The sequence below is a fragment of the Rutilus rutilus genome (genome assembly GCF_951802725.1).
Source record: "Rutilus rutilus genome assembly, chromosome: 17".
Lineage (NCBI taxonomy): Eukaryota > Metazoa > Chordata > Actinopteri > Cypriniformes > Leuciscidae > Rutilus > Rutilus rutilus.
The window spans coordinates 18,184,563-18,201,087 of record NC_140230.1 but is presented as its reverse complement, the minus strand read 5'-3'; the positions used below and the strand labels follow the sequence as shown (position 1 = coordinate 18,201,087).

General features: G+C 38.6%; 1 protein-coding gene across 3 annotated transcripts in view; it reads left to right on the top strand.

Moving 5' to 3' along the window:
* Positions 1 to 16,501, top strand: part of ddr1 (discoidin domain receptor tyrosine kinase 1) — a 47,988-nt gene extending 31,487 nt beyond the window's left edge. The window contains exons 8-19 of one of the 3 annotated variants that reach the window (XM_084385111.1): positions 11 to 260; positions 968 to 1,081; positions 2,071 to 2,118; positions 3,863 to 4,023; positions 5,462 to 5,663; positions 6,213 to 6,326; positions 7,858 to 8,153; positions 8,306 to 8,433; positions 12,185 to 12,382; positions 12,475 to 12,739; positions 13,887 to 14,036; positions 14,116 to 15,416. In XM_084385111.1, the coding sequence (XP_084241237.1) occupies positions 11 to 260; positions 968 to 1,081; positions 2,071 to 2,118; positions 3,863 to 4,023; positions 5,462 to 5,663; positions 6,213 to 6,326; positions 7,858 to 8,153; positions 8,306 to 8,433; positions 12,185 to 12,382; positions 12,475 to 12,739; positions 13,887 to 14,036; positions 14,116 to 14,256 (2,067 nt within the window). In that variant the 3' untranslated portion in view covers positions 14,257 to 15,416. Of the gene's footprint in view, positions 1 to 10; positions 261 to 967; positions 1,082 to 2,070; positions 2,119 to 3,862; positions 4,024 to 5,461; positions 5,664 to 6,212; positions 6,327 to 7,857; positions 8,154 to 8,305; positions 8,434 to 12,184; positions 12,383 to 12,474; positions 12,740 to 13,886; positions 14,037 to 14,115 lie in introns of all 3 variants that reach the window. The other 2 variants (XM_084385113.1, XM_084385112.1) reach the window with 2 other exon arrangements.
* Positions 16,502 to 16,525: the final 24 nt, after the last annotated feature.

Here is a 16,525-nt window from a genome sequence, read left to right as displayed (position 1 = left end):
TCTGTTTCAGGTGCACAGTAATAACAGACACACTCAAGGCGTGCGGGTGTTCAGCGAGGTGGTGTGTGAGTTTAAGGCCAGTCTGTTGAGCCCGTGGGCGGAGCCTGCGCTCAGCCTTCAAGTGCCGCTGTCCGACCTACACGACCCTTCGTCCCGCACCATCTCACTGCCACTCGGAGGACAACCGGCCCAGATTCTCCGCTGCCGCTTCGCTTTCAGTGACCGCTGGCTCCTCATCAGCGAGATAAGCTTCTACTCGAGTATGAACACACACACCTGACCTCTCGCAGCAACATACACTGGCTCATTAATAGTCATTTATGTTTTACTCTGAAACTTATTACATGACTGTTTTATTTAAAGTGAGAAGAAAGAGTGTCTTGCACACCTTTGTTGGAAATCGTTCTATTATATAGTTTGGCGGTCATTGTATAAAAATATTTGTTTTTCAAAGTCTTAAACCAGCCTAATGTGGGGGTCTAAGCAGGTCTATTTGTCTCCCAGCCTTGTCAAGCTGGTGCTATGCTGGTTTAGCATGCTAAATTCAAAATGTATGATCTTTTGCCGCAAAGCAAATATTCCCACATCATTCGAAACATAAAACGGGTCGACTGCTTTTGTTTTCTACTCATCCTCATCCCTTCTTTTTCTGACCTGCGTGTTAATGAATTTTAGCTCAAGTGTGCTAGATACCAAATTAACTAAGTTCTGACAACTTAGTGTCATTTCAGTGTGTGACCTTGAGTTCTGATTGGTTGGTCAGTAGCATCCAGAATATGAGCAGGCATTACAGTAAGCCTCAACAACAACTGAGAGAAAGTTTTTTTGAGAGAAAGTGAGACTTTGTGCTCACACTTGTTTTGTTTGTAGATAAGAAAGTCTAAATTAGGAATATTCATGCTTCATCAGAGATAAAGCCTGCTTATCTAATTTTTTCTCCATTAACATTTCTCTGTCTTGTCTCCAGTGCCGTTTGAGGATGGATCTGCCCTTCCTCCTCTCCCTTCCTCCAGCATTCGTCCTGTCAATGCCACTTCTCCTCACACCCCCAGCTATGCAAACGGAACCAGCAGCCCCGCCGGTGAGTCGGACGCATGCCAACCTCACCGCATTATGAGTGTGTATGCAACGCACTGCCGTCTGACGTTTGCATTAGTGCTAATAGTTAGGATTGGAACAGAAAAGTTGAATGTTTTCAGTTCTTTGATGATTCTCCTAACAAATAATTGTATTATTTTTAAGGATGTGCCCCACCCCAATAATTTGTCCAAAATATAAAGTAAAAGTATAATACAAAAGCAATGCTACTTCACATATTTAAATGTTTTCATGTGTGTGTATAAATAAATGTTATATATATATATATATATATATTTATATATATACTGTATATATATAATACACACACACACACTACACATAAATGTATGTATGTATGTATTATTATTATTATTTAGTTATTTATTTTACAATTCTTTTTACATATTTAGTGCTTAGTCATATAATTGTAATAAATTGTACTTTTAGGCTATTATTATGTCATATATTTACATTATTTTTCATTAATACACACAAACAAACACACACACGCACATATATATATATATATATATATATATACAGTAAATATATAATATAATAATGTAATAATATAACATATAATAATAAAATAGCCTAAAAGTACCATTTATTACAATTAAATGACTAAATATATAAAATGTATATAAATTATATTTATTTATATAAAAGTATATATATAATATATAAAATATAAATACTTAGGGGCTTTCGCACCAGGTAGTTCTAGGAACTTAGTTCTAGGAGCTAGCCACCAGGGGGGTTCCCCGAGAACAAATGGTTCCCTTAGGAACATTGTTTTCTTATTGGAACTAGTTCTTGATTTCCAATCTTATTCATGAGGTACATGGGGGAGAATTGGGAAAATTTCACCCCATCTTCACAGTCCGACCTCGCTCATCTTTCAGCACTCCCATGTGTCTCTGCCCCTCAATCACCCACCCCACCTCTCTAGTTCTCCCTCTTCTGACCTGTCCATCCTCATTTTTCCAGACCTCTTCATGAACATTACTTCACTGCTGCCCAGCAGCATGCCAACAGGTGAGAGAGAGAGAAAGAGAGAAGGACGAGGGGAAGAAAAAGTATCGTCTTCATGCTTATTACACCGCATATAATTACAGCATGTTTTCTAGCACATAGTTCAGTCATTTTATGAAAAAAGGTTGAACAAATTGCAACAGAAGCAAACTCAACTGATTTTGTATCCTCAATATGTCCTGAGTAAGGAAAAAAAAGCCCTGAAGAATCCCATTAGGGGAAATTTTCAAAAAAGACCCAAATATAGCCTATATTCATACGCCTATTCATTCTTTTTCTTACGTGAATAGGATAAAAGTTTTAACCTTTAGATATCACCATGAAAATTACTGAGCTGATTACTTACATCAAGACAAACAAAAAATGTGTTACAAGTTTTTTTTAAATTGATAAAGATACATTTAAAAATGTATAAAGATAAATCTTATTTTACCTACCTTTTGTCTTCTGCATTCTCCTTACCATTGTCTCCTGTTCTTCCCTCAGACTCGTCCCCCAGAAACAGTCCCATAGACCCAGCCCCAAACCCAAATCTCTTAAAAATTAATAAAGGCTGGTTTCTAAAGTACTTCTTCCTGCCTCTATGTATTAATGCTCATGGGTAGCCTAAATGGGTTCCATTCAGACCTTAACATTAAGTCTTTTAATGTTATATGTCAACAAGATTCAACAAGACATTTTCACCTGGCTATATCCAGTGTTTAGATCTGTTGTGGTATTTATGCAAATTAGCACATACGTAATTAGATTATGCACCGTTTGTCCATGTTAACAAACAATTTAAAAAAACTTGTAATACATTTTTAGTTTGTCTTGATGTAAGTAATCAACTCAGTAATTTTCATGGTGATATCTAAAGGTTAAAACGTTTACCCTACTCACGTAAGAAAAATAATGAATAGGCGTATGAATAGGCCATATTTGGGTCTTTTTCTAAACTTTCCCCTAATGGGATTCTTCAGGGCTTTTTTTTTCCTTACTCAGGACATATTGAGGATACAAAATCAGTTGAGTTTGCTTCTGTTGCAATTTGTTCAAGGTTGACCCCCATTTGGGCTTAAAATGACTGGACTAATAGGCCTTTTATAATGTTTCCCTCTAAATTTCTTTACATTTAAAAACTCTGTCCTCTCATACTGTAAAATGCCTTGAGAATGTGGTTGGGGGTTTTGTGTGTGCATGAGTATCCATTTTGAAGCCTAAAGAGAAAGTTTTATGCATGATTTGGTTGACAATGCAATATTGTTTTGAGTTAGTGTTTTATATAGCCAAGCTTATTATCTATTGTGAGATTCATCTAGCTGTCCTTGTTTTTGTTTCTCTTTGAATTAACTTCAGTACCCTCAGTTTTAGGAATGTGCCCACTCTCACAGCTCCTTTACTCCCATCAAAGCTTATTACTGCCCCCCAAAACAACAGCTGCCTCCTAAATTTACACACAAACACACACACACACACACACACACACACACACACACACACACACACACACACACACACACACACACACACACACACACACACAGTGTATAAGAAAGCAAGTCAAATCTCAAAAAGTGTGTTGATTACCATGAAGGCATTTACAGCACTGAGATTAAAAGGTGGCTGTAATGGACAGATAAGCTTTGGTTTTACACTCTAAACACTCTGTAGGCTATAAATGCCTTGTTTATGGTGTTTGTAATCATTTCAATGTCAGATTAACATACACACGTATTCATAAATCTGTCGTGTTTCTTATTAACAGAGTTCTCTGCCATCACTCTGAGGTCGGGGTTACCTGTGGCCAAAGATGACAGCAGCAACACGGCCATCCTGATTGGCTGCCTGGTTGGAATTATTCTGCTCCTATTGGCTGTTATAGCCGTCATTCTGTGGAGGCAGTACTGGAAGAAGCTACTTGGCAAGGTGTTTTTTCATTACTGTGTTCTACAGTGTATTTCTTTTTCCCCATGTTGATGTGTTTCCTATTATATATTAGTTTGTTCCGGTCCTTGTATCTGATTGGTTGAACAGCGTTCCAGGAGCTCTGATATACAACTTAATAGGACTGGGATTAACTTGGACTTTTCACTGTTTGTATTACTCCACTTGTCTGTGTTTGCACGTGGCGACAAGTGACTGTCTTTATGAGTGAGTCATTCAACTGATTGATTCAAAAGCACCAATTAATTTAGGAATGAAATGAGTGAGTGACTAAATCTGAAATAGCATACTTACTATTTAATGGGTGAAAAACAGAATGTGAAAAAAGAGTAGTATGTCCCAATTCACAGCAATTATAAAACAATAGGCAAAAAGTACCCAGATGACTTACTACTACTGGAGAGATTCTGAAGTGTGCATCTGATAGACACTTTACTATTCCACAAGGCCATAGATAGTATTTGGTAATGGCAGTGAAGGGACGCGACTGATAGGTCACATGATAAGGACAACATGACCGATGTAGAACGTATGGATTGTATTCACACTACACACATTTATACTAGAACAAACTTTTTTAAAGGTTGCAAAGTAATTACAAGAAATATGTCAGAGAGTATGTGATTTTGGATGCAGTTATTGAGTGAGTCATTGAATCATTCACTCAGTTTCATTCAAAAACACTGAGGCTGCGTTCGAAATCGCATACTCTCTTGAGTAGGTACTTATTTTGAACAAGTAATTACGGCCGCTAAAAAGGTGTGTTCTATATAGTATGAATGTAATCTGGATGTACTACATTTGCCATGTTGTCATTATCATGTGACCTATCTGAATCTCGCCAGAAGAAGTAGGTCATCCAGGTATTTTTTGCCTGCTGTTTTATTAGTACTGTGAATTCGGACGTACTACTTTTGTCACATACTGTTTTTCGCCTTCTATATAGTAGGGAAGTATGCTATTTTGGATGCAGCCTGATTAATTTATCAACGAATCAAGTAACTCTTCATGAATGAGTCATTGAATCATTCAGTCAACAGATTTGTTCAAAAACACTAATTCATTCAGGAACGCCATTACTGTGAGACACACAATTGTTAATTCTGCTTTGGCTTTGTTTGGAACTATTTTCATTGGTGGAGAAAAAAATAGACAAAGTAACTGGCAATTTTGTGTATTAAATATAAATTACACCGCATAAAAGTTTTTTGTGTTTTGCACTCTTGTAGAAAAGCAAAATATTTCTGTAGTTTATCTTTTGACAAATTTTCTCAATAGAAAACTATAATTTATATATGCATTTATCTGTTAAAACATTTAGGAGTAGACTAGAATAAAGACGACTAACAGACATGGACGACATGCTACAAAACTCCAAATTTGATTTCATGGCTCTTTAATTTTGTCTTTACGTATCCAGGCCCAAGGCAGCCTCTCTAGCGACGAGCTGCGGGTTCATCTTTCGGTTCCATCGGACAACGTGGTGATCAACAACACTAACACGCACACATACTCCAGCCGCTACCAGCGCATACACACCTTCCCCGACGACAGGGACCGAGAGGGAGAATACCAGGAGCCCAGCACTGTACTGCGGCCCCGAGAGCAGCGGGACAGCACAGGTGACACACACAAAACACACTGAAGCATTCACATTCCTCTGTCAGTAAGTGCACAGGAACCAGGGTTACCACGGAGAATGAACAGCCAAAACGACATCAGAAAAAGTACTTTAGTACAATCCACATCCCAGACACAAAGAGCCACTGTCCTATCTGACAGAGAGAGGAGGGATATTTTATTTCACTCAAACTCCACTTGTACTCAAATGTTGTTTTTTTTCTCCTGCCACAGTTGCTTTCATGACGAATACTTTCATTGTGTGATTGTTTTCATATATTAATTAACATAAATGAATGGAACAGACTGACCAATGAAAAGATAATTAACAGCCTGCGTCATTATGGATGATAACACTGCCTGCTGTGTTTGTGCATCTCACATGTAACTGGTTTGCTCTGTCACCCCTTAACGGCCCTGTTGTTTGTGTTTTGTTGTGTCGTCTCGTGTTGTGGTTTGGTTGTGTCGTTTTTGTCATGTGGCGACTGCTCACACTGTCGTACCCTTCGTGGAATTGTGTGTCCGTGGGATTTGTGTATGTGTCCTCCTAGCACTGCTGTTAAACAACCCAGCATATCATCTCCTCCTGTCTGACCTGACACATGGCCCCAACAGGCTGACAAACTGCCACAGCCAGCAAGAAAAACCCCAAAACCTGTCCCAGGGTAAGAGAGAGAGGGTTCAAATTGCCCTAAGAAAGGGGCAAGGGGTGGTATCCTCCCCAGGGAGCAGTTAAAGTCCCCTGAACTCTTAAAGGTAACAATTAGAGTGATATAATGGCCCCAGAACAGCACAGAGGGTATTAAACATTAATTAAATTACGTTTCTGTGACTTTTATGTCCTGGTTTCACAGACAGGGCTTAGACTAATATTAGTTAATTTAGGACATTTTAAGGAGCTTTTATAAACTTGCCTTAGAAAAAAAACATTACTGATGTGCATCTTGAGACAAAACAATGGCACTGACATATGCATTTAGTCAAACATGCATTTAAAGTCACACTATGTATTTTTTCGCCACTAGAGGTCGCTTATTCAAAACAAAGACGTAGCTTGATGACTCCTTGATTTCGCAGAATCATGGGAGTTGTTGTCTTCACCTCCACAGCCAGTGGAGAATACGACGGGACTCGGGCAGAAATCATATTCATGGATGACCGGTATTAATGTTACGAAAGCCTTTGGAGCAGAATGAGGTCATTGGAGCAATTGCTAATGAGAGACGAGCGCAACACATGACTCGAGAGCAGTGGAGCTTTTATTATGCCGCTTCCACTTCTACCGGTCATGCGTATGTGGGGTAACGCAGCGCTGTTTTATCATATTAGATATATTGGAGTGTGTTGAAAGTTGTTATAATGCTACTCTGTGCGTTCGCTTAGCGGCTACTATACACTTCTATACTATACACTATATACTATACACTTGTTGCACACTGCAGTGAGCTAGATCGATATTAGGCATGGTAAATATGGTACTCGCGGTAAGTCAAGAAAACAAGATTTAAACAAAAAGACTAACTTTGTTGAGTTGTATAACAATGATTCGTTTTCTGTCGATGAATGTATCCAAACAGTTGCTCATCTGTCTTATAAAACACATAATATACTAAAGCGTCATTGGTGTTTCCATGGTTTCTACAAAAAAAAAAAAAAAAAAGGGTAACGCAGGTATTATGTCATTGATAGGCGACACACAGACACGGTTCATGTCCTGGTTAAAACTGCTTATTTCTCTGTATTTAGACATTTTTAGACACATTTGGGATAATGTAAGTACACAAATCGACAAAATATATAACATTGTTCTAGTGGTTCTTGTATATTTTAATCCAAAAATCTTACATAGTGTGCCTTTAAGCTTTGTCTGTGAAACCGGGGGTAAAACATTTAAACGTATCTTTTGTTAAGGAAGATCACATTTATAACTGTCTTGGAAACTTAAAGTGCCCAAAGCTGAAGAAAGGATATTGTTTTGTCAGAGATGAGGTACTGTAGGGTGTGTGTTAGTGTTTTCTCACTGTCTTCTGACAGCAGGCTAAAGCCGTACATTTCACAGTATGCATGTAATGTCTCATCTCCAGTGTATGTGAGTGTTTAAGTGCATGTGTGCAGTTCATAATTACTTATTATAATGTAAAATGGCTGATAAGCTCTCTACTATAAATTTTTCTTTTGTACCTTTTTTTCTCTCAGCATGTGCTATTGACATGGTTGATAAAGGCCTACTGATGCAGGAGGGACCGCCTCCTTACCCTGGAGCTCCACCCCCTGGTTTATCAGGGGCTCATTATGGAGAAGCATCAGGAGGTGGGGGGAGTGTTCCTCATTATGCAGAAGCTGACATCATCAGTCTGCAAGGCGTTAGTGGTAACAATACATATGCAGTTCCCGCCCTCTCAGCCACGCCCACTGATTGCCCACCATTGCCTGAGTTGCCACGGGAACGACTTATATTCAAAGAAAAGCTGGGAGAAGGACAATTTGGAGAGGTACAACTTTGGATTGCATAAACATTACAAATTCCCACTCCTCACTTAGCTTTATGGGATTCTTTATTCATAAACCTTTTTGTGCGGCCTAAAGCAGACTTTTAATAATATTGTTCCCTTTATACCAGTCTATTTATTGTCTGCTTCCTTAGGTTCATTTGTGTGAGATTGAAAACCCCCAGGACCTTGCAAACCTTGAGTTCCCGTTTAATGTCAGGAAAGGACGCCCTCTTCTGGTGGCTGTGAAGATTTTACGGCCAGATGCTTCAAAAAATGCCAGGTAACTGTACATGTTGTCAGATGTACAATTAAGATATAAATACATTTTAAAAACATTTTATATTTTAAATAAATTCTATTTAATATATGTATATATATATATATATATATATATATATATATATATTTATATATATATATATATATATATATAAATGCGGGAAGCGCGCCGGCGCGCTGGTTAAACTCCGCGAGCGCGGCCTCCGCACTGCACTACCCAGTATTCATTTTGCGAATCTCCGATCTCTTCCTAACAAAATGGACGAACTTCTTCTCCTCACCGGCACTAACAAGGATTTTTTAAACTCCGCTGCTCTGTGCTTCACTGAAACCTGGCTGAGTGAAGCCATACCGGACAACGCACTACATCTGCCGGGCTTCCAGCTGTTCCGAGCGGATCGCATCGCGGAACTAACGGGGAAAACGAGAGGTGGTGGATTGTGTTTCTACATTAACGAAAGTTGGTGTTCAGATGTAACAACACTGAAGAAGATGTGCTCTCCTAATTTAGAGGTGCATTTCATAAACTGTAAACCTTTCTACTCGCCGCGGGAGTTTTCCTCATTCATTCTCGCGAATGTTTACATTCCTCCAGACGCGTGTGTGAGCGCGGCGCTACAACAGCTGGCTGAACATATAGCTGAAATGGAACAAAGGTACCCAGACTCTCTTTTAATCATTCTTGGGGATTTTAACAAAGCAAATCTCTCCCGTGAACTGCCAAAATACAGACAGCATGTTACATGTCCTACCAGAGACAGTAATATATTGGACCACTGTTACACCACGATAAAGAATGCGTATCACTCCGTCCCACGGGCAGCTTTGGGGCTCTCTGATCACTGTTTGGTTCATCTTATACCGACCTACAGGCAGAAACTGAAATCAGCTAAACCTGTATTAAGGACTGTAAAAAGATGGACCAACGAAGCAGAGCAGGATCTCCAGGCCTGCTTCGATTGCACTGATTGGACTGTTTTTGAAGCTGCAGCCACCGATCTGGATGAGCTCACAGATACTGTAACATCATATATCAGTTTCTGTGAGGATACATGCATTCCTACCAGGACATTCTTATCATTCACTAATGATAAACCATGGTTTACTGGGAAACTCAAACAGCTTCGTCATGCCAAAGAGGATGCTTACAGAAGTGGGGATAAAATCTTGTATAACCAGGCCAGAAACAAACTGACAAAGGAGATCAGAGTTGCTAAAAGAAGCTACTCTGAAAAGCTGAAAAACCAGTTTTCAGCCAACGACCCGGCATCAGTCTGGAGAGGCCTGAGGAACATCACCAACTACAAGTCACCATCCCCCCCATCTGTGGAGAATCAACAACTGGCTGACACTCTCAATGCATTCTATTGCAGGTTTGAGAAGCCCAGACTCACACCTCACACCCGCCCTGATGTGCACTTCACACATCCACCATCACCTCCTGCAACCCCTCTCCTCCCCCCTTCTGCCATTCAACCTGAGCTTAAGGTCTGTGTGGAGGACGTGAGCAGAGTCTTCAAAAAACAGAAGACTAGGAAAGCTTCAGGCCCAGACGGCATCTCATCTGCTTGTCTAAAAGCCTGTGCTGACCAACTGGCCCCAGTCTTCACGCAGATCTTCAACAGATCATTGGAGCAGTGTGAAGTTCCCTGCTGCTTCAAACGCTCCACTATCATTCCGGTTCCCAAAAAAACTAAAATCACTGGACTTAATGACTACAGACCTGTCGCTCTCACGTCTGTGGTCATGAAGTCGTTTGAAAGACTGGTGTTGGCCTATCTGAAGGACATCACTGGACCCCTGATGGATCCCCTTCAGTTTGCTTACAGAGCAAACAGGTCTGTGGATGATGCAGTCAACATGGGACTGCACTATATCCTGCAACATCTTGACAGACCTGGGACTTATGCACGGATCTTATTTGTGGACTTCAGTTCGGCCTTCAATACCATCATCCCTGATCTTCTCACAGCCAAACTGACTCAGCTCTCCATGCCATCCACAATCTGTCAGTGGATCTCCAGCTTCCTGACGGACCGGCAGCAGCTAGTGAGACTGGGGAAACTCACATCCAGGACCCTCACCATCAGCACTGGCGCCCCCCAAGGGTGCGTTCTCTCCCCACTGCTCTTCTCCCTGTACACTAATGACTGCACTTCTAAAGACCCCTCTGTCAAGCTCCTGAAATTTGCAGACGACACCACTGTCATCGGTCTCATCCAAAATGGTGACGAGTCTGCTTACAGACTGGGGGTTGAACAGCTGGCTGTCTGGTGCAGCTATAACAACCTTGAGCTGAACACACTCAAAACAGTGGAGATGATCGTGGACTTCAGGAGAAACACCCCAGCACTCCCCCCTCTCACCATCATGAACAGCACTGTGGAAGCAGTGGAGTCATTCAGGTTCCTGGGCTCTACCATCTCCCAGGACCTGAAGTGGGCAAATCACATTGACTCCATTGTGAAAAAGGCCCAGCAGAGACTGTACTTCCTTCGCCAGCTGAAGAAGTTCAATCTGCCACAGGAGCTGCTGATCCAGTTCTACTCAGCCGTCATTGAGTCTGTCTTAAGCACTTCCATCACTGTCTGGTTTGGTTCAGCTACCAAATCGGACATCAGGAGACTACAACGGACAGTCCGGACTGCAGAGAGGATTATTGGTGCCCCCCTGCCAACCCTCCAGGACCTGTACTCCTCCAGAGTGAGGAAGAGAGCAGGTAAAATCATCACAGACTCCACTCACCCTGGACACCCCCTGTTTGAACTGTTACCGTCAGGACGGCGACACAGATCACTGGCCACAAGAACTTCCAGGCACAGGAACAGTTTCTTTCCACAGGCCATTTCCCTTCTGAACACTTAACATGCCCCCCAAGGCATATGCCTGTAAGTGCAATACTCCCACTGTCTAGTGCAATAAACTCAGGTGATATTTATATCTATATTATTCATACTACTCAAATACTGTAAATATGTTTATAATCTGTAACATGCGCTAGACTCCCACTGTCTAGTGTAATATTCTCTAATTCAGGTGATATTTATATTATTCATACTACTCAAATACTGTAAATATGTTCATAATCTGTAAATGTTTATTCAGACTAAAACCAACTGTGACCCTACTTTTTTACTTTTATACTATTTTTATTTATTTTTTATATATTTTCATTCTTAGAATTTGTATTACTATGTTCTTGTTGTATTTGTATTTGTATATGTGCACTGGAAGCTTCAGTACCAAGAAAAATTCCTTGTGGGTGCAAGCACACTTGGCAATAAAGCTCTTTCTGATTCTTCTGATTCTGATATATATATTATTTTACAAAGATTATATATATATATATATTTGACCTTACAAATCAAAACATTTTTGAACTTTTATTATTATAATTTATTTGTAATTATATGCTCATTAACTTTGAATTCAATTTTTATTTTAGATTTTGAATGCAATTGCAATTTTTTCTCAAACTGTTCTCGGTTATATATATGTATATGTATATGTATATATATATTTATAAACAGATAATTACAATATAATAGTTTGAGGTTGATGTATAAGGTCATATTTTTGTGCCAAATAATCAGATTTGGTTGGAATAGTTCTTTAGCTGTTAAACAAAAACTGCTGTTGTTTATTTTGTAATATTGTAATAAACTCAAATTCTTCATGCTTCATTTTCAAAATGTTCTGTCCTTTTCTCTTCTCTTATTACTCTCATTCTTTTCATGCTCTTCTTTCAACAGGAATGATTTTCTGAAGGAGGTGAAGATCTTATCTCGCCTGAAGGATCCGAACATAATCCGCCTGCTGGGTGTGTGTGTAAGCAGCGACCCATTGTGTATGGTCACAGAGTACATGGAGAGCGGAGACCTCAATCAGTACCTCTCCCATAGAGTGTTGCTGGACAAGACTGGACCTTCACATAATACACCAACCATCAGGTACACACACTCACACAGAACAGGACAACGACAATATCAAGTAATGATGCACCTGATATAAATGAAAGGCTAAATCTCTGTCCCTGTCTCAGCTACCCAGCTTTGATCTCCATGGCGAGTCAGATCGCATCAGGAATGAAGTTCTTGTCGTCGCTGAACTTTGTGCACCGAGACCTGGCCACACGAAACTGCCTGGTGGGTGGAGAGAGGGGCGAGGAGGAGGAGCGCGGCGGAGAGCGTCCCATAAAGATAGCTGATTTTGGCATGAGCAGGAACCTCTATGCTGGCGATTATTACAGGATACAGGGACGAGCTGTGCTGCCTATTCGCTGGATGGCATGGGAGTGCATTCTCATGGTAAGAACACACACATCTGTAACTTGGCTATAATAAATAAATGAAAATTCAGGAATATTAGTGACAAACTTTTTATTGATTAGTTTGATTCATCCATGTTGCTATAATACAGATAATATATTGAATTACTTAATTTAGGTTTATTTATAAATATTTATTATCAGCTTTAATATTTGATATATTTTTTTGTAAAGAAATATAATATATATGACATTTTGTATAACAGTTTTTTTATTCATTAATAAATAAAAATACAACATTTATAATGGGGTCCAAAAAGTATGTGACCACTAGTTTTTTCTGCATTACCATAATAAAGATATATTTATGTATTAAATGTATATTTATGAATTAATTGTATTATAATATATTTATTATTAATTGAGATATATTTATCTGCTTCATTTGTATGTATTCATTTAATTATCAGACTTAATATGTATTATCTTATAATAAAGGAATATTATAACATTTTGTACATCTTTTTTTTAATTATTAATAAAAATATAATATATTAAATGGGGTCCAAAAAGTTTGCAACCACTAGTTAAATTGCTTCATTTTTTTTTTGCATTACCATAATAAAGATATATATATATATTTATTAAATGTATATTTGCTAATTCACATTTATTGTCAGACTTAATATTTATTATAATATAATAAAGAAATACAATATTATATTATTATAACATTTTGTAAATATTATTAATAATTAATTATATATATATATATATATATATATATATATATATATATATATATATATATATATATATATACATATATATATATATATATAATGGGGTCCAAAAAGACTGCGACCACTAGTGAAAATGCTTATTTTTTTTCATTACCAAAATTAATAGACATTTAATTACTTAATTTATATGTATCAAGTTGTATTTTTTTATAATTTATTATCATACTTATTATATTTTATTTAAAATGTGTATTAACATTTATCTTATCTGTTCAAAGGAGCTCACATGCTTACTGTCACAAATCTTAAATATAATTTTATCATATTTATTTTTTGGACCCCAGTCACATAAGCAACGTGTCATTCATGCAAAACACAATACTGGTGCCCTTCGTCTCAGTCAAGTTTTTTTTTTTTATGTGTGTGTGTGCGCTGTGTGTGTAGGGGAAGTTCACCACTGCAAGTGACGTGTGGGCATTTGGTGTGACGCTGTGGGAGATGTTGAGTGTGTGTCAAGAGCAACCGTACAGTCACATGACCGATGAGCAGGTCATTGACAATGCAGGGGAGTTTTTCAGAGACCAGGGCAGACAGGTATGTGTATATTTTCTAACACTTATTAACCCTTATGAAAAAAAAATAAGCGTAGCCAAACTCTCTCTCTCTTCATCAGGTGTACCTGTCTCGCCCGGCTGTTTGCCCACAGGGTTTGTATGAGCTGATGCTTAGCTGCTGGAACAGAGACTGTAAACTACGGCCTTCCTTTGCGTACATTCACTCCTTCCTCACCGAAGACGCAATGAACATGGTTTAGAGAGGGACAGAGATGAAGAGAGGAAGAATGTAAGAAAGTGTGTGTGGACCACAGACAGGTGGTGTGTTCTTAAGCAGACACGGCTAAGCACTCTTATGTAAATTAGTGTCTTTTTTTGATGGGATGGGGCGAAGAAAAGCCGCAGGTTCGGTGCCCCTTAATGACCCACTTCTCATCCCTTATCCTGAACTTTTCAAGCAACATTTTATCCCCAACTCATTTTTAGGCTCACTGTTCCCTCACTATTTATATATTCCACATCACTATTTCACAGTAATTGGTTTCACAGAGCTCACATTTCCCAAAATGCACCACATAATTGGCATTCCTCTGTCTTTTATACGAATATGTAAATGGTTCTGTCAGGTTCAGTTCTGATGACTAAGCTCTGACAATGGGCTAACAAGATACAGGAATAATATGAAATTGCTTTGGGGATAAAATGCTGCTTGGCCTCTGAACCTTAAATCCTGGTCCTGTCACATGTATCAAAACCGTCTTTTCATTCCCTGAACGCTGAATAGATCTCAAAACATAATCGTAGGAACTGGTGGAGGGTTTTTATAGGTAGATGACAGGCAGCACAAAAGCACACGGCTCTACAAACTGTCTATTTAGTCGTAGTTCTCTTCAGGCAGCATTTGACAATTTAATGATTATGCATATTGAAACATACTATAGAAGAAATACAAAAATTGTTTTTTCTACTTGCATATTAAGTAATAATAGTGAATAACATTTTAACAGTCTAACTTTGCTACCATTTGTGGTCATGTAGAAAATCTGAGGATATATCAGACAGTTCTTCCATGTCTTTTTTGTGGTGGAGGGTAATTCATCATTACTAAACATTAACATTGAGTGGACGTTTTCTTTTCAATTATATGAAATGAGGTTTCATTGTAACGGTGGAAACCCAATGGGGCAAATTCATGAGTCCTTAGACCTCTTGGAGTTCGATGAACGTCAAAAAACGAATGCTGATGTGTGAAACGATCAAATTGTGGTCAATTATTGGATGGATATTTGTGACTCCACCCCCTGTCTGTCTGCATATAAATGGTCCCTTTAGGCTCATTCACACCTAGGATAATAACTTTAATTGTTTAATAATCTAAATTCTATGAAAATAGGGAAGTCCACACCAGAGCTCTAACTATAAAAAAAAAAAAAACGTTGACAGCCAATCAGAATCCACTCAAGTTCGAGCATTTAAAGCAGCAGACGACGTAACCTCATCTCACACAACATGAAGTTATTATCCGTCGGTGTGGACGCCAATATAGTTCTTGTTCTTGTTGTGAAACTGGCCTTAGGTGTGAATGCGAGTTATCATTTTCGATGGCACAGAAAATGACTAATGACCTGCCATTTCGTGGACTGACTTGAACTAAGCTGAACGCAGATCATGAACTTGTTGGTACCAGTATGTGCTGGGTTAAACTAGACTTTTGGAATTCAAAAACACTTTTGGGATGGGATGTATGGCAATGTACTAGCAATGCACTATTTGAAAGGACTCGATATGAGCCTGGACTTGAAATTGAAATGAATGGGCCTGGAAAGTACGTAGTGAGAGTCCATGCGGAATGGCCACAGAAATGTAAATTTATACCAATAAGAAATGTATTGTTTATAAAGAGAAATAGAGATAAACTAAGAAAATAGAAAAATAACCAAAGCATTTGTCCTGAATTTACTATGTAAAACTGTGGGACGCTTGCAAAGAAACTCTCTTAAAGCAACAGAACGTAATTGCATTTAATCTCAGTGATGGTTTCAGTGACTGCAGACTGTACATTTAACTTGAAACTGGTGTGGTGACGCCACCTCATCCTCATTTAAGAGGAAGACTGCGTGTGTAGGTGTGGTGGAGAGCAACATAAGTAACATTTACTGTAATGTACACAGAAGAATGTGATTCCCAAAGGTTATCATGCCAATCCCGATTATGCTATTGACCTTTTTTTTGGTACAATGAGGCCTGAACTTTTGTTTTATTTTGTTTAAATAGTTTTGGGCACGTTCTGTCCTCAGCTATTCATGTTTCTTAAATAATGAAAAATGTAAATAATTCATGGGATATAATTTTCTTCATTAATATTGCTATCTGTTATTAATCGGGTCTGTCTGTCTCTGTTTTAGACTCCCTGCCTGTGTTAGTCAGTGCAATTGCCTGTGTTGTCTCTTTTTGTAGGTGTTTTAATAAAGTAACCTTTTCCAATAAAGCGAAATCCGATCCTCATTTTCATTTACAATTTGTTCATTT